This window comes from Phallusia mammillata, chromosome 2, assembly GCF_965637545.1.
Source record: "Phallusia mammillata chromosome 2, kaPhaMamm4.hap1.1, whole genome shotgun sequence".
NCBI classification, from domain to species: domain Eukaryota; kingdom Metazoa; phylum Chordata; class Ascidiacea; order Phlebobranchia; family Ascidiidae; genus Phallusia; species Phallusia mammillata.
The window spans coordinates 10,260,375-10,279,720 of record NC_137253.1 but is presented as its reverse complement, the minus strand read 5'-3'; the positions used below and the strand labels follow the sequence as shown (position 1 = coordinate 10,279,720).

The window sequence follows — 19,346 nt, the reverse complement described above, 5'->3', positions numbered from 1 at the left end:
GTTGCACAATCTTTCCCTCTTTTTTTAATTTTTTTGAAAGATATTTCACACTTTTTAGTGATAAAAATATTTATTGCATTAATTAAGGTCTATATACCATGTTGAATATGTGTACTGTCATATGCAACACAACCACAAGAAAAAATGCAATATAAACAAATACAACTAACATTGATGCATAAAACAACCAATATCAACAAAATTGTTAAATCTTCTTGAATCTATTCACCTGTACAGCACAAAAAGTCTCGTGGGAAATTTTGCATCCAAAGTGGCACTTTTTTCATTTATTTCAGTTTCAGCTGATACTTCCCACAATACATGTTATGTGAGGATATCACAAAAAATCCAAATGATTTCATTAAGGGCATAAAATAACATGCAAGAATTATTAGCATTTTTCAAAATTGGTGATTCCATAAAATCAAAAAAGTCAAAACTTAAGAGACACACTGCACAGTATGACATGTTTTTTTAAAGCTTCATAAACTCAAACACAGTAGTTACATGAAGTCCAATAGATCCTGTGTCAGCCTTCTAAATGTCACAAAATTACATGTAAATCAATGAATGTTATTTGTCTTTCCATCTTGTTATGCATTACTATTTTATGTCATTATTTGTGTCTGTTTTAATCAAAATTGTTGCAAAATAAAACATTGGCATTTATGTTTTACTTTTTTCTGAGTCTGTATGCCTGTTGGTATTGCAAGCCAGGAGCCATGCCAAACAGCAACTTCTTACACAGGTTTGGTGCGATGGGACACTAGATAATTCTTCTTCAGTAAGGATACTTTGAAATCAACGGCTTGTTCTTTTAAAAGCCCACCCATCCACCAGTTTCTTCATTATATTGGTGCACTTAACAGGCCACCAAACCACTTTTTTTACTATTTTAAGTTGCAAGTTTATATATATGAACACTTTATTCATCTTATCATAGAACTGTTAAATGTATTGCAAATTTCTGTAGGTTTGCACTTTTTCCAGTAGCAAAAAAATAAGTATACCGTTAACCTAAATAAAGACTTTAAAAAGTATAACTTTAATAAACAAACTGCTTTGGTTAACACTTATATTTCTAAGTTTTTGAAATATCTGTACAATCAACATTTTTTATTACTAAAAACGGTCGGGATCATTTATATTTACTACACTTTATTCACAAATTTGCTAGCAAACGATGCAGAAAATTTTTTTCGCTAAACTCGTGCCAATAAAACTGCTTTCCTGCAAACATTGTGCGTTGCCTGGCAACCAATGACGTCATTTTTACGTCACGCATAAATTTTCTTGTCAGCAAGGCAATTTAGAAATAAAAAATATTTAGTCGTTAAGCCAGGTTATTGAAAAAAACATTCAAAACCCTATCCTTTGCGTTGTGAAAAGCGTGCAAAGTCGCCCCATTTCACGCTCCATGAATTCTCGTGCGACAACTTGTGTTTGATAGATAGACTTTGGAGTAAACCGACCAATCACATTACAATTACAAATCACATGACGACAAGTTCTGGTTATGATGGACGTGTAGCAAATTAGCAATGTGTTATTATTTTGTGTGTGTTTTAATGTTTTTTTTTGCTTTAAATCGCAACAGACGAAGCGCGGAGTAATAATTTAATTACGGTCGAATGAAACAATTTATATGTTGTGTTATACTATAAGCCATTGGTTCTCAAACTTTTTTGTGTTGCGACGCCCCTGGAAAAGTTTTCTGGACTTGCGACGCACCAGCAAATAAAAGTTAATACGGGAACTTATTATTAAAGTTGGGTTTATTGATACACCAACAAAAACTCACATAACGGAACTATTCTGCGACGCCCTTGGAAAATTGAAACGACGCACCAGGGCGTCGCGACGCACAGTTTGAGAACCACTACCATAAGCTTATTTGGCACTTGTAATACATGTGCTCTCTGCTTGGTTTAATAATAATGTTAAACAAAGTAAACTTGATAAAACCTGTTACTTTGGTGTTATATGTTTTTCATTTGTCTTTGATTATTTTACTGTTGCTCCATTGTGCCAGCAACTAAGAAGTAAGAATACATAACAAGGTTTTGTTGTAAGGTAGGGTTCGAAAGCAACTTAAACATTGTGACCAACATCTTTTGGGTACCAACTTGTGCTTAGACTGCCAATCGCAGTGAACTGTTGTTGTAAATTAAGTGTGTTTGGTATTTTGCTCTTCCACATTGAGTCAAAGTAAATGTGTGGAGTATCGTGTATTGAAGTTATACATAAGCGCGTATACATCGAGTGTCTGTGATTGCATGAACGTTTTATTTCGTCATCGTCACCTTTTCAGTACTCGACCTTAAATGCCAGTTGTCGCTGTTTAACACCTTAAACACAATTGTACAGTTGCGTCATCGTCACCTTTGCCACTATATATTCACATGTGTTGTAACTCTCATGGTCAGAACGTATAACTCTCTTAACGCAATAAACTAACATCAAGGTTAAAACGCCATCTTCCTTGTTGGACTAAGCCCAGACAAGCAGTAGCTCAGACAGCCAGGGACTTCGAGTATAAACATCTACAGCGAAAGATACATCTGTAGTAATAAGTACGACGTCATCAGGACCAATAGCCCCTACAAATGTTCCAGTTCCACGGGTGGGCTTTAAACATATTTCCGTCCCGAACACGTGTGTTTTCCTGAGAAAGAAGCGACATATGGCTCCAACTCAGCGAAACCTAATGGGCTTCAACCAAACAGAAGTCGCTAACCTTCTAAAAAAGATATATAGGCTATAATTCAGACTTTCAATGAGTCAGGTAGCTCATGTAGCCTACTGGCTGTTTGTGAAAACGCGTATTTAGGCGTTCCCAGATCACCTAGGATAAAAAATTAGTATCCGCGAGGCTAAACTGTTAAACTCAAAATAAAAAAACAGTTCAGTTGGACTTAGATTTCCTTTAAAAAGCAATGCGCGTCAAGTTTATCTAAGCTAATAGGCATTTCCATATGATACATTTTAGCTGATGGTTTACATGACCACTCGCATGTCCGATGCTCAACAAAACACAGTAGTAAAAAAACAAGGTCTACAAGGCAACATCTACTGCAATCATTCGTCTTTTCAATAGAAAGGATTCGGGATGCTCCTTTCTGCATCTGGGACGTAGACCGTAGCAAAATCTCTGTAGACACAAACAAAGATAATGTTCAAACAAAATTATTCCGTTCAACCGTATTTGACAAGAGATGGGATCAGAGCAACGGCATTGATCTTATACCTCTTTTAATGACCCCTTTCCATTCCAAATGACGAAGGCGATTCCAAATGGGATACAGAGTACAGAACACAAGGACATGACCCAACCAATCACATTTGCCCACGTCGGGTAGACGAAATCTCCAACAGTTAGTGGTTCCCATTTAATGATGAAGAAAACCAAGACGAACTAACAAAATAGCAACTTTTTCTATCCTTACAGAATGGGCGTCAAAAATTGACATGTAAACAATACTTATATGGTACCAACCAGTGTCACAAGAGGAGTAAACAACTTGTATGGGTAAATAATGAACATGGGAAGGTTACTATCGGTCATCTGTTTGACATCACACCTAAACTCATCTGCGTCCCACAACCAACCAACCGCAAATGCCTCGCTAAAAGCAATCCAAATAATTGCGATGCCCGCAGCACCATACCAGTTCGTCAATTCGAAAATGTAGATTCCGTACTGAAAGATAGTTATAAGATAGCAAGAATATTTCGGTACTGCTGTTAGTAAGAAAATCTATAGATGCATTTTTCTTTGAATATTTTATTCTTTGAAATATTTTATTAATTTATAAGTTATGCCAAAAATTGTCCTACCACTTAAATAACAAAGGCCAAAACCAGCCTTAACCCAAAACGTTTTTAAACAAAGCCCGAAATAGGACCGTAAGTTGATGAAATTGCAACATAAAAGTCGAAAGTCAAGTCAGGTTGAATAAGGCTCGCTTTATTCAAACTTAACCCCGAACCCGACTTGAAAAGGCTAATGTTAAAACATTTCATGCTTCGGAGTTTTAAACCAGGCATTCGTTTGTCATGCATCCTTGTCCAAAATTACAAAAAAACTATCGTTTTCCAAAGAGACGTAAAACATTCGCGCCTAAACTAATTACCGTAATTATTCAACTATCTTACCTCCCCCATTCTTTTGACATAAATATGGAAATCTCCATAAGTTGCCAAGCCCAATACAATATCCGATTTGAGACAAAAATGACTCAATTGGTCGATCCCACTTGTCTCTGTAAAAAAACATTTTTAGGGATTGACAAAGGCTCAGCCAACAAGATGTGCTCATAAAATATACTAACCTGTTCGTATTTTTAATGTCAGCCATTGATCCACCTGCTGAAAAGTTGGTTCTCTACTATACGGCAACAGACTAAATCTGACCGACAGAACATAATGAAAACATATGCAGTTTCCTGTTCAAGTATTTTAACAATCAAAAAAAAATATTTACCCACCACTTATTTTGTGTGAAATTTTCCGACCAGTGAAAAAGTAAAGCAGTGTATGGGCGTATGGTAATGTCAAGCACGAATCAAACCCGTTTACAAACTTAAGATCGAACCTACACGAAACATCCGCCTAACTTACAACACTGAATTAAAGACCTTGGTCTGAGCTCACTGATTGAGTGAAACTAAGATATATTTTTTTGTACAAGACATGCTTTAGTTTAGGAGCTTCCAATTATAAGCAGCGAACCACAACGTCGACATAAGTGTACTTAATAAAAAAATACGATAAACCAACACAAAAAGAATTGATTCAATTTTAGAGCTTAATTTGGCTTTCATGCTGGTTCACATTATCCCCGTTGTTTGTTTACGTGTACACTTTTCTGGCAAGTTATTACAGTTGTACAACATCAAATAACCGATAAAAAAAGATCGAAACACCATTAAACCAAGCGCTCTTGTCAACCTGGATCAGGCATAGACCAAAAAAACCTTGCCTTGCAAGTTGTAACTTTCTTGGAATTTGCACAAAGTTACATTGCAAAACAAAGAACTAAGCTTGATTATAGCGTTGGGTTGACTTTGAACAACAACACAATTCGATATGCAACACATACCTATAGTAAACTGGATACACACAAACACTGCAAAAAATACACCTTTATGGACTGACGTTTACCGCACATCATTAAAACACACATTGTTTTAGCATAAATATATTTCTAACATACACTTGTGTTTCTATGTTTAATGGTGAAAATAACGGTCCAAATAGACGTTAAAAGCGACTTGTGTTTCTTTTTTCTAAAAGAACTTCTGTTATCTTCAACTTTGCTTCGTCGTCTTCGGGAAGTTTTTTGACGGCGATGGGACGTAAACCTCTTTGAAATCTCTGCAATTGAAACAGTTATTTGATAGTGCAAAGCATGTAGCACTAAACATATTGCAATAGCGACTTTTACCTCTCTTAGTGTGCCCTTTCCTTTCAATATGACATAAATCATGACAGCAGGAAAACAAAGAATTGAACACAAAGCCATACCCCAACCAATCACAGTCGCCCATACCGGATACACAAAATCTCCTACAGTCAGCGGTTCAAATTTGATGATAAAGAAAATCAAAAGAAACTGTAAACAAAAAAGTTATCACAAAACAAAAACCGGCAAAGGCAAAAGATTGATTTAATTTTTACTTAAAATTTTATAGTTTTCAAACAACAACTTAAGACAATTGGGTTTTATAACAGATGGGTACCAGGGATACAAGGGGTGTAACGTATTTGTAGCAGTAAATGAAGAATCGGGAAAGGTCACTTCCGGTCATTTGTTTTACATCACGCTTGAATTGGGCAGCATCCCACAACCAGCCAACCGCGATGGTCTCGACGAGAACAATAAAAATCAAGGATATTCCTGATGCGCCGTAGAAGAAGATCAACTCAAAAATATAGATTCCTTGCTGAAAATCAAAAGCAAAAATTTGATTCACAAAAAAACTAGCGGTTCGGGTTTAATGAAATAAACCGCTGAAACAGGTACGCGGGTTCGGTTTCAGTTCCGGTTCCACTTCCTGGTTAAAAAATAATTTGTCACATGGGGCCGTACTATCCAAGGTTTTATTTTTGCAAAAAATAACTTGTTACATAACCTGTGAAAAGTAATAAATTCTTGCAGAAGTCATCCCCCCTTGTTATTGACAAAAACAAAACAATTCTCATCATATTATCAACAAAGGGCAGATAAGCTGTGAAATTTAAGATCAAGTTTACCTTAGATAGTTGTGAAGAACATACAAGAAAATATACAAAGCCAAGCACTGTGTTTGTTGCCACTCTTCGGAGGGGAGTAGAAATCAGACCCGGAACAGCGTCCCCCAAAATCGTCACAAGACCCTCAAATTCGGCAAACTAAAACGTGGTATAAAAAGAAAATGTCACTCATACTCTTCTATATGGTTATGTATATTTATTGTAAGAATTGTAACGTTGTGCGTGTTCACATCACGTCGGGGTCACCAATAAAGCGAGGTGTTTATTCGAGGTACCTTCATAGAATAACACAAAGTACGAATATGCCGTATAAGACGAGAGTCAGAGAAAAGGGCAATTTGTCCGGTTCGCTGTAGTATGCAAGAACACGATAATCGTAGTGAGAGAGGCCGCTACAACGTTATGTAAATAGGAAATGTATGTCATATGTTTTTCACAGGCATTAACAATCGCTTATGTCTTGCATAGTAAGAATTCTGAGCTGCTTTGTCTTTAAAGGTTTACTAACCGCACTGTCGATTGCCACGAAGTAGATCATAAGAAAGAAGAGGGCAGACCATACTTGCGATGCAGGCAAAAGGCCCAAAGCTACTGGAAGAACTTGAAAGACAAGACCGGGTCCTGCAAAAAAAACAATATTTTTAACGAATAATATCCTGTTTGGTTCGCTGTGCCAATGCTGATTACTGTTACTAAATATTGTTCTGCTTTTAAAAATCATGTTAAAATTAGACAAAGCTTTTCTCCCAAATTAGAATAGGGCAAAAGGGCATTTACATAAAATCAGTATAACCTAACCTTGACCAAATAGTAGATTTTTAGGGCCGAATGCAGAAACCTGGATTATCTCAAGTCGCGGCTTAGCGCCAATCGAGGCTCAGCCGATCCCCGGATCATAGGCCCGGCTCAGCGGTATGCAGAAACTCGGATCAAGCTCGGCTCAGCCAAGCCTTGGATTTGGTCTGTCACGCATCACTGACGCCAAATTTTCCGTTGTGACTCAGCTTTTGTTTTGGCGCGAATAGGTTTGGACGGCAAATTGCAACAGGAAAGTTGTCGCTAACAGTTTGGAGTGGACAGAAATGAGGCAGACGGCGGCAAAAAAAGTTTAGACAGTACCGTTTTTTTTGTAGGATTGTTCCTCAACTTTGACAAAAAGTAGTTGTATTCTCTTGAGAACTTTTTACTGGTATCAAGTTCATTGTAAATAGCTTTATTACTGATATCTGTCAGCTAACAGTTGTGTTTTTTTAGGCACTATAACTCATTTATGATTATAGAATTATGTCTTCAATAGAAGTTTGCAGCAAAAGGGCACGCCACAGCTTTGTTGATGCTGACAAAGAGTGGTTGGCAGCTTTGCTCACTGATCCGAAGTTCCACTTCAGTGACGTGATTGAATGCAAAGCTACCGACAAGGCTTCTGCACGGCGCAAGGAATTGGCTTGGCAGCAGGTCACGGAAGCTTATAATAGCTGTGTCCAAAACCCTTGTGACACTAGCCATTTAAAGCGACTGTGGAAAAACCAGAAAGCCAGAGCCAAGAAATTGCATGCCGACAACAGGCGAGAGATGTTCAAGACAGGTGGTGGGCAACCACTACTTGTTGAGGACCCTCTTGCCGAGTTGGTCACAGGTACAGTGAGAGCAGTTGTAAACTTATTTTTGTAGAAGTCAAGTTTAACAGGAGTGTTTTTTATGTGCAGCAGCCCTTCCAGCACAGGTGTTTCCTTTGGGAAACAACTTTGACTGTGACGCAGAGGCCACCCCCAAGGATGAGAGCAGTAAGGTTGTTGTTGAGTTAACAACTGCAGCGCCAGGCACATCAACAACTGTGTCTCAGCCACAGAGCAGCAATCTCCGCTCGATGCGCAAAAATGAAATGGCAACAAGGCAGCTATTGTTAGAAAGGGAGCTAGCTCTCAAAGACGAGCAGCTCAGTGAAGCAAAAGAAAGGCGAGCCTTAGTTGCACAAAAGTTGAAGGTGGCACAAATGAAAGAGGCTATTTGTGCTGAGCAATTAGCCGAAATAAAGGAGAGAAGGGCGCTGAATCGAGAAAGGAGTGCGCTGCAATGTGGTTGCAAGTGCTGCCGGCCCGATGTCCTACTGTAATCAGAGGGGGCTTCCTACGAAACATACTGGTGATCCCAAGGAAGGGCCTCCGTCCTGCTTAAAAAAAAAAACCTTGGGAAAGGATCCAGTGTGCGAGGAAAGCAGGACGGATTGAGCACTTAATTGCCCTTCATATTGCTCAAGGCAAAAGGCTAATGTGAAGGGCACCTATTATGTTATTAAATCATTTCAAATTAATTTGCAGACATTGAATATATTTCGCCTGTTTAGTTGTTGTTTTTTTCACTAGTTTTTATTTCACATGTGTTTATATATTTTACCATATGCATTGTTTATTTGTAATCAATAAAGTCTGCTGCTGACTTTTGCTTGCCTGAACCACAAAAAGTTAACATTGTTTTGGGTTATATTTTTGAACTCTTTCACCGCCAACAAATCAGCATTACATCAGAAATGGGAAATAATAAACACATGAATGTGTGGTGGTATCACAAAAAAGTTACCATGCAAGCCTCTGAAGTCAGATAGATTTTAATGTAAATAAGATTATGTAAGAAATTTTGACCAGAAAACTCCGCCTAGTATGTAATGCAATGTAAAATTGATTATATGTTAACAAAAAAAATGTGGCTGTTATAATAATTTTATCTAGTTTTACAAAAAACATGCTCGTCTAGCTGCAGTAAAGCGAACACCTTGAAATTACCAAAATTCACAGTAAATGGTCATAAATATTAGGTACAAAAGTACACCGGCAAAATATAAAATAGATCCTAAGAAAAGTCTATATAAAACAAAAGCTGTCCAACCTATTCTTACACCATAGAGCATATATTGCCCTCATTGACACCACATTGTGTCCTAAATAATCCAGAGGTTATAAGAAACCATAATACATACATTGCCTGATGTTTATAAACTGGAGAGCTTTATTCTGAAAAAAGAATTGGCGAATCAAATTCGGAATAAAGCTCTCCAGTTTATAAAAGTCAGGCAATGTATGTATGGTTTCTTATAACCTCTGGATTATTTTGGACACAACATGGTGTCCATGACTTTCTATCGTGCAACAACAGGTTCGACCACTTCTGTTTTATGTAGACTTTAGTACCATTTAAAAAGGTGTTGTTTCTAAAATATTATTGTGTGAAATAGAATTTTGGCAAAACACAACCCACTGTTTTTTTGGGAAATTAGTCACAGAATCATAAAATCTTTTAAACACTAAACTAAATAATAAGTTCAAAACAAACGCTGAAATATAACAGAAATCAAAACAAATGCAAAAATATATAACTGATAAAATGCATTTCTTACACAAAAAGCTCAGGAAAAATGGTTGATTACAATTTGTTCTCGCCAAAAATTTCCACGGGTTGTATTTGAAGAAAAAGGTACCATGTCAACTTCAAGATCATCCTCTGTATCATTAATTTCTATATTGTTGTTGTGGGTTATGGCAAAGTTATGTAGAAATGCTGTGGCAACAATTATGGCCAAAGAATTTTCCAACTTGGTGCGCAATGGAATTCTTAAACACCGGAACCTCTGCTTGTAGACACCAAAGGCACGTTCAATGCAATTCCTGGTTTTAATATGAGATTTGTTGTACCGGTTCTGTCCAGCAGTTGAAGGGTTACGGAATGGAGTTAAAAGATAGTGCTTCAATGGATATCCACCATCTCCAAGCAAACAGCCAGAAATCAAACCATCCTCAAAGTTGCTGAAAACTCTACTATTTTGAAAAATTCTGGAGTCATGTGTAGATCCTGGCCATTGGGCAACGATGTTTGTAAATTTAAGAAAAGGGTCACAGATGCACTGCACATTAATTGAAAAGAACCCCTTTCGATTGCGAAAAACCTCAGCATCATTTCCTCCTGGTGATTGAATGGGTATATGTGTGCAATCAATTGCACCAACTACATTCGGAAATGATGCTATGGAATAAAATTTATTTTTCAAAGCTGACAAATCATCTGACGAAGGAAAAGATAAAAAAACATCCCTTCGCTTTGCAATGCTTATGCTTACTTTTTCTATGATTCTGCATGTCGTGCTCTGATTGCACGAAATCAAATCCCCATCTGTTCTTTGAAAATGACCGGTTGCATAAAATCTTAAAGTTATCAGAAGTTGTAAAAAAGGAGGAATGGCATGAGCTCTCACTATTACATCTTCAGATATTATATTTAGAAGGAGACAAACTGTTGGCTTGGAGAAGCGGAATCTCTTGAAAAAATCTTCATTGTTAAAGCGCTCAAATGGATTTTGATAATCTTTTACATTTCTGGTGTCAATGGCAAAGGTATCATCCAACATCTCAAGAAGATCAATTGTATCAAGGCTTGTACTTGAGGCCATGACAAAACGTTGGTGATGCCGATGGTGATTACAAGTTGATTAAAAAAATGATGATTTGAAAAAAATGATTTATAAAAGGCAGATTAAATAAAATGATACTGATTAAATAAATAGATTTTTCTAAAAAAATAAAACTTGTTTTTAAACAAAATAGAAAATGATATTAAAAAGTAATGTATTCCATTTTAAATACCACCACATCAAACTACCATAAACTTTTCCTGTCGTCTGAAAGACCACGCATACAACCGTGCACGTCTGCCTTACCTAACTTTGCATTTGAGCGCAGAGCACCGAGCCCTGCCCACGTGGAAATAACCATTGCAATGCAAAAATCGGCGGCTCAGAGCGCTAAACCACCGATCTACCAGGATTACAAATCCACCTAAAATCCTGATCCGCGGATCACTGTCAAACCCGGCTCACGCGCTAAGCCGAGTTTCTGCATACGGATCAACAGACCGTGACGTAGATAATCCGAGGCTCAGCGATAATCCAGGTTTCTGCATTCGGCCCTAAATGTTTAAAAGGTATAATTTGGTTTTGTAGACTATGCTTCATTAAGATATGATATAGTTTCAATTAGTATCGGATGGCAAATTCGAACCTGATTGCACGACGTCATTAATGTTGACACCCATGACGTGTGACAAATGTCCGAGAACACTGAAGGTGGCAAAACCCATCGTAAATGACGTCACAGTCCCGATGGCCGCAATGAAAAATGAAGACCTGTTACGTAGTAAACTTTGTGAAACCTGAACCAAATTTCTGGTTGGCACTCTTAAATGGACTTGAAGTAAATTTTAACAAAATATCGGTTAAAACTAAAATTTGCCAAAAATGGCCCGATTAACCAGAATTTCCGATCATCCGAATAGATATGTTACAAAGTGAAGTGCCTGTAGGATGCAAAATGTTCAGTGCAATACTTATTCTACAGTCAGCGGTAATTTAACGAGATTTGTTTTACAAAATGTTGTCAAAGTGCATACCTGTAGAAATTGTCCGTGTAATTGTTGTAGCCACCCATAGCAGTTAGCGCTACGAAGCCGATGCCATATGAGTAGACTGCTTGCGAGGCGGCGTCCACCCAAACCTACAGTGCAAGGAGTTGAGTTTATTTCGACGGGAGTAAGAGATAGTTAAGTACTAAACAATGACCAAGTCAGATATAACTGCGCAACGTTGAAACGTTATGAAACGCTGCACTGCTACAGATGGCAAAATAGTGCTTTTCGATGGTCAAGTTGTTTAATGTAATGTTTTAAAATCATATAAAAACCTGCCTGTGCTTTCGCGAGCTGCGACAAATCCGGAAGAAGATAAGCCCTAATTCCCATGCTTGCGCCATCCAGTGTGGCACCTCTAATTAGCAGAGCGATCAAACTGACGTAAGGGAAGGTTGCAGTGAAGTAAACGACCTAAAATAAAAGAAGTACAGCTTCTGGGAACAAAAAAAGCAAAATCTTAAAATATGTCCTTGAAATATAACAACTTTTAGCAGGATTTTGCTAACTACAATCTTTTTAAAACAAGAACGTAAATTTGTGAGTGAAAACTACCTTTCCACTTGTTTTGATTCCTCTAATATTAACAAAGAACACTGTAGTAACGGCAGCGATAAGAGCACACAGCATTGGCCAATTAAACTCCCCGTCTAGAGCATTGGAAGTGTTGGGAATTCTCGCAACGTAATTCCTGATAACAATATTAAATCCTCAAATACTCGATGATAAATAACGATGATAGGGTTCTTTATTGTATAACGCTACCTCCAAAACTGAACTTGAGAAAGTGATTCCTTTGAATAAGCGAATGCCAGCGATTGGTTAGAAGTGGACAGGAATGTGGTCAGCGAAGTGTTCCTGACCAGTTCAAGTGTTACGCATGAGTTGGTGTTCCAAGGGTTGTCTGACAACACAATGTTAGTTGAATCAAATGGAGAAGAGGAAGATCAGTCGAAAAGGTTTATAACCGTTCGTTAACTACTTAAGATTTCCAAAACCAAACCAGAACCAGGCATAAACTAAGCCCGAACCAGACCCGAACCAGACCCGAACCAGACCCGAACCAGACCCGAACCAGAACCGAACCAGACCCGAACCAGACCCGAACCAGACCCGAACCAGACCCGAACCAGACCCGAACCAGACCCGAACCAGAAACGAACCAGACCCGAACCAGGCTCAAACTAGACATGAACTAAACCCAAACAAGGCATAAACTAGGCTCAAACCAGGCATAAACTACAGCCGAACCAGACCCGAACCAGACCCGAACCAAACCGAACTGTAGACAATTTGGTATAAAATTAGATAACAAAACAGAACTATACAATTTTGAAGTAAAAACGTAGATGCACTTTGTGGTATTAGTTATACCAGGGGCGGGCAACTTCTCCAGTCGGCGGGCCTGATATGGGAAAATGAAGTACTTGGCGGGCCGGATTCGTGAATCGATACATTAATCGCGTATTTATCCAGTGATTTAAAACGGATTTTTGACCACCTAAATTAAATACAATCAAGAACGTCGCAATTACAATACAGTCCAAACAAAATTATTCATCACAGCCAATTTAATGCATACACCACAGACTCAGATACTGCTGAAACACTAACCACACTACACATGGGGAAACAAAGGAAACCGTGAAAGCAGGCCACACGCAAGGTTGGCAGTTATGTCGTAACAATGGATGCATGGTGCAATGGTAACAACGGCGGGAAAGTTTTTTTGTTATTGGGGAGCGTTACTGTTTGTTACAACTATAATTTGACGTAGTAAGTGTCATGAACGCACACACCTTTAAGCGGTTACCTGTATTGACTGCCACGTTTAAGACGCGGTACACGGTTATATACGAAACGTGACGTCATAACTCAGGGACGACATCTAGCGGTAAATACATACATCACAACTTCCCTTCGTTTAAATTGAACTTAACTGACGTCTCGAAGGGTAAGGATTCACAATAACATTCAATGGACGTAAATGAACACGATTACGCCGATATAATACACCATCACTAGTTTTTACAAGATAAGACCGATGAGATAACTGTTTTTCTATAGTTCCCTGTTGATCCCATAGTTTGTTTTGGGTATTGTAAAGTTTTACAGGAGTGTTCACTTGTAATTGCAGCATGTTTCTTGTTCCCCTGTCATAATACTTCTTTTGTTGTTTTCTTTCTTTTCCAAACGGACGGCAAGTTGAACTTTTTAACTTTTCGATATCCAGGGGCATCGTGTGTCTGATTTGCCGACCCATGAGAAGCTGTGCAGGTGATTTTCCGCAAAGGAGAGGAGCACTCCTAAATATTAACAAACTTTTGTTAAAATCCTGTACACTGGCGTGAGCTTTTTTAAGTAGTTGCTTCGTTGTCTGGACACTCCTCTCAGCCAGTCCGTTAGATCGTGGATAATGTGGACTCGAGGTTAAATGAAGAAAGCCCCATTCCTCGGCGAATTTTGCAAACTCCTCACTAGAAAACTGAGGACTGTTATCACTGATAACAGTTTCGGGAATTCCAAACCTGGAAAAAATAGTTTTCAAACCACTTATAACAGACGCCGCAGAAGTTGTAGTCAACGGGGTTACTTCTGGATATCCGGAGTAGTAGTCCACTGTTACCAAAAACATTTTTCGGTTCCAATAGAACAGGTCAGTTGCCACTTTCTGAAACGGATAAGAAGGAGCTTGGTGAGGTTCTAACGGTTGGCGTTGTTGCTGTGACCTGAATTTTGCACAAATGGCACAGGAAGAAACCAAACCAGATATGTCGTTGGATAACCCAGGCCAATATATACTTTCCCGAGCTCGTCCTTTGCATTTTACTTCACCCAAATGGCCTTCATGCACACGTTCTAAAAAATAACTGCGCATAGACATTGGAACAACTATTCGAGATCCACGAAACAAAATACCGTCAACAACAGAAAGTTCATTTTTGACATCCCAAAAGGGTTTTGCTAAAACAGGACAAGCACGCTTATGTAAAGGCCAACCATTATTTACAAGACGCGTTACAATTTGCAACTGTTCGTCACATATGGTTTTACTTTGTAACTTTTGTTTAACTAATGGCATACAAGCAATAGCGGATACAATTAGATCTACATATTCACATACACTATGACAAGAAAGCGATTGAACGGACACACTGTTCTCCACACATCTTGATAACAAATCAGCTGTGTGCATGAATTTACCTGGAGTAAACTCTGCGGTGAAATGAAATCTTTGCAACCGGATCATTAGACGTTGAATGCGCAACGGACAGTTATTTAACTCCTTGAGAAACAACGCTATGAGAGGTTTGTGATCAGTTTCTACCACAAACTTCTGACCATAAACATACTGATAAAATCTTTCACATGCAAAGGTGATAGCAAGCAATTCTTTTTCAATTTGTGCATACCTTGTTTCAGCGGATGTTAAAGCTCTTGCCGCATAAGCCACTGGCTGCCACATGTTGTCATGCTGTTGCAAAATTACAGCTCCAAGTCCATGTTTAGATGCGTCTGCCGAAATTTTGATCGATTTCTTGGGGTCGAAAAACCGAAGTACTGGGGCAGTTGTGACCAGCCGTTTTAAATTCCTCCATTCCATTTCGTGTGCTTGCGTCCACTCCCAGTTGCTCCGTTTATGCAATAACAAACGCAAAGAAGATGTTTTAGTAGACAAGTCGGAAATGAAACGACCTAGGTACGTGACCATTCCCAAAATTTCAGCAAGTCACCCTTAGACTGAGGACGCTTTAGTTGCTCTATTGCAGGAACTTTATTTGGATCAGGTTGAACACCTGAAGCACTAACAACTTCACCAAGAAAAGTAATCTTGTCTACACCGAACACACATTTTTCCTTATTGAGTTTCAGATTATTGCGTTGCAAAACCGTTAACACATTTTTAAGCCTCATGTCATGTTCCTGCTTAGTTGAACCCCAAACCACAATATCGTCCATAGACGTTACAACGCCGTTCATGTGTTCAAACATCATGTACACCAACTTGTGAAACACTTCTGGCGCAGAACAAATGCCGAACGGCATGCGCAAAAATCTATACCGTCCAAAAGGAGTGTTAAACGTACAAAGCTTAGAACTATCTTCATCCAACTTTACTTGCCAAAACCCAGACAAAGCGTCGAGTTTAGAAAATACTTTAGCATTTGAAAATTGACTAATAATTTCTTCTCTAGTCGGAAGACAGAAATGCTCACGCAAAATTGCTTTGTTTAAATCTCGCGGATCTAAGCAAACTCTTAGTTTTCCGTTTTTCTTTTCTACTATTACAAGAGAGTTCACCCACTTAGTTGGTTCTTCTATTCTTTTGATTACTTGCATGCTTTCCATTCTTTGTAGCTCCTGTTGTAGTTTGTTTTTAAGTGCAAATGGAATTTTTCTGCTGGGACGGACTACGGGACAAACTCTGCTATCGGTGTTTATTCGGTGACAACCTGGAACACAACCCAACCCTTGAAATAAATCTGAAAAGCTGGACAGAAAATTTTGTTCGTCACTGACAATCGGTTCCAGTCTATTTATTAGGCCAAGAGCCACTGCTCCATTTAATCCTATAATAGGCAATGCATTAATCTCCACAACAACAAATGGTAGAGTAAATGATTGCTCTCTGTATTGAAGTGTTAAACTAATTGTCCCACAAACTGGAATATGGTGGCCAGTATATGAGATCAATCGAATATTAGTAGAAGAAACATATGGACGTTCCTGAAGTTTTGGAAAATCATTCCGTGACAAAATATTAACTTGGGCTCCCGTATCTATCTTAAAACGAAGTGTACATGAAAGCACAAAAATGTCAACAAGCCAATCTTTTGGTGAACTAGTAGTACTTACAGATTGCATGTTGTACGTCTGAATTGTATCCGCGCGTTGCGCTTGCGGGTGATTAGCTGCACTGCAACATCGAGCGAAGTGGTTTCTTCCACCACACTTCAAGCATCGCCTTCCCCAGACAGGACACGCTCTGACGTCATGTCGCAAGGCACAGAATCTGCAAACTCGAGGCGCTGGTAATTGATTACCACGTGGTTCGCGTTGAACAGCATCCAAGCTAAAACTTTTAGAATTTGTTGATCGAAACATTGTCATTTGCGATCTTACTGTTTCGTTTGTTATGCACATTTTAATAGCTTTTTCAAGCGTTAGTTCCACTTTCCGCAGCAAACTTTGACGAAGTTGATCACACTTGATACCAATAATAATTTTGTCTCGGATTAATGAGTCGCAAAGTTCACCGAAATCACAGCTTTTAGACAGTTTTTTTAAATCGGTTATAAAAACATCTATTCTTTCACCATCATTTTGATTTCTAGAAAAAAACCTGTATCGCTCGCTGGTGATATTCTTCCTCGGACAACAGTAGCTTTCGAAGGCATTGACCACAGTTTCAAAGTGCATTTCTTGTCCTTCTTCAAATTTAAATGTTGAGTGGATGGTTTGACCTTGCTCTCCCAACACGTGGAGCAACATAGATGTTTTAACTTTTGCAGCCTTTCCGTCATAACCAACAGCTGTCAAATAAAGCCTAAATCCCCTAATAAACTTAACCCAGTTTTGTGACACATTGCCACTCCATTGCATAGCTTCCGGCAGTGAGAACGAACCTTCCATTTTATTTGAAAAACCACTTCTGACACCATGTCATGAACGCACACACCTTTAAGCGGTTACCTGTATTGACTGCCACGTTTAAGACGCGGTACACGGTTATATACGAAACGTGACGTCATAACTCAGGGACGACATCTAGCGGTAAATACATACATTACAGTAAGCAAGTAGTGGGGGATTCGGCAGACTGTGGCCGCGGGCCACGTTATATCATGTAATACCAGAAACTGTCTGCGGGCCGTTCACAATCCCGTCGCGGGCCGGATGTTGCCCGCCCCTGAGTTATACCCTTTCCATAAATTGTCAGTTTATAAATAGACAAAACACATTCTAATTGGTATTAATTGCCGCATTGCACAGCTGAGCATAATTTTTCAATAAACGTCGGATACAGCAAATATATAATAAGGAAATCGATATCAATTATGCAGCACATCCGAAATGTAGCTATATACGTTAATATTAAATATCTGTTATAATAGAAGACGAATTGTTCACTTTACTTACCGCACGTTGTCCAAGGAAGCAAATCGGTTGTCATCGAATGTCCCAAATACAAGATCGACCAAGCCATTACTAACATGTAAGGAATCATGGCAAAAACTGTTATTACCAAAGAGGCGTAACCAAGTCCCTGTAGAGAAGAGTAAGTTTGATTGAGCATTTCTCAAAAATAAACCATCATTGTTTCATTACAACATCATAAAAATGGTTATAGTGTGGCCTTTCTATACATTACTACATCACTGTACAGCTTGTGTTGAATTCATCAGCTATAAAAACAGCAGGGTTCCAGTGACGTTAAAGGCAATCCCATTAACCTTAGACAAGTGGTTCTTAACCTTTTTACCACGACCAAACCCCTATGACATTCTTCAGCTTTTGGTCGAACCCCCACAATAGGTTTCTAACTCATTTTGTGTTTTGACCAAAGGTTTTTGCTGCCAACAGAGATCCGTTGTTTTGCCGCTTACGAACAATGCGCACAGTGTTACAACCTTCCTATATTTTGTCATCTAGCAAATAAAAGTTGCTATTTTTAGGGACTATACACCCCTATAGTTTGGTTCAAACTTTTGTCATGCATTTCAGACGTTCGTCGAACCCCTTGAATCTATGTCTGCCGTACCCTTGGGATTCGATCGAACCCAGGTTAAGAATCACTGCCTGGACAAACACAATCCACTGTTGCATATTTTTTACCGTGTATGGATTTTGCAGAATATACATTCCATCGAAGATTATTGCCACCACAAAAACCTTATCCAAATAGAATCAATACAATACAAACCTTCATTAGCGGGAGCCTGTTCCAAGCTGCGAGCCTTCCGCTGTTGGTTACCTGCCCCAAACCGACTTCAAAAATATACAAGGGAATGGCCATTACCACCAGCGAGAGGGCATAGGGGATCAAAAACACCCCTGTACAATGTACACAAGTTTGACACCTTTCAATTGTACCTACTTTTTTTGCAAATGGGATTGCAAGTTACGTACACAATTCATTGTTTTAAAAATTATAACAACAGATGAACCAGTGGCCTTTTTATATTTATCTCCTCCTTTTTACTGCTTTTACTTGTTGTTTGGTTTCATATTTAAGATTGGACTCATATAGCCTCATTTTATAATTTAAAAAATATAAACTTTATTGTTTGAACAAAATTCTCACCTCCTCCGTTCTTTTGGCAGATATAAGGAAATCTCCACACATTGCCGATCCCGATGCAGTAACCCACTTGGGCGAAAAGAGACTGAATCCCACACTCCCATTTGTCTCTGTAGTATAGGATTATTATCAACAAAAACTAGCGTTCAATATAATCATCAATTTGTTGTTACTGTTCTTACATACAACTAACTGTTTTACCAAACAGTCTTTCAGATCACAAAGGTCCAATATGCTTTCGTACCAACCTAAACTATAGGTAACTATAGTAATGTGATTTTAGCCAAAAGGCATAAAACCAAGAAACCTTACCCTAATCTACTGTGTCTTTGATTGCAAC

At 38.5% G+C, this 19,346-nt stretch overlaps 1 protein-coding gene and 1 pseudogene across 2 annotated transcripts; both read right to left on the bottom strand.

The window, feature by feature from the left end:
• Nucleotides 1-4,656: 4,656 nt before the first annotated feature.
• On the bottom strand, nucleotides 4,657-13,159 carry LOC145213514 (sodium- and chloride-dependent GABA transporter 3-like; the record flags this gene model as incomplete). Its single annotated transcript, XM_080081822.1, has 11 exons — nucleotides 4,657-5,376; nucleotides 5,447-5,614; nucleotides 5,742-5,945; nucleotides 6,256-6,393; nucleotides 6,764-6,876; nucleotides 11,301-11,425; nucleotides 11,689-11,792; nucleotides 11,983-12,117; nucleotides 12,259-12,394; nucleotides 12,469-12,607; nucleotides 13,078-13,159. Coding segments are annotated over 11 exons (1,458 nt in total), but the record flags the coding sequence as incomplete, so codon positions are not given.
• Nucleotides 13,160-13,503: 344 nt separating this feature from the next.
• Nucleotides 13,504-17,485, bottom strand: LOC145213515 (uncharacterized; annotated as a pseudogene). The gene is made up of 3 exons (XR_013856845.1): nucleotides 16,561-17,485; nucleotides 15,117-16,157; nucleotides 13,504-14,562 (listed from the first exon to the last, which is right to left on the bottom strand). The product of XR_013856845.1 is annotated as an uncharacterized LOC145213515 (transcript).
• Nucleotides 17,486-19,346: the final 1,861 nt, after the last annotated feature.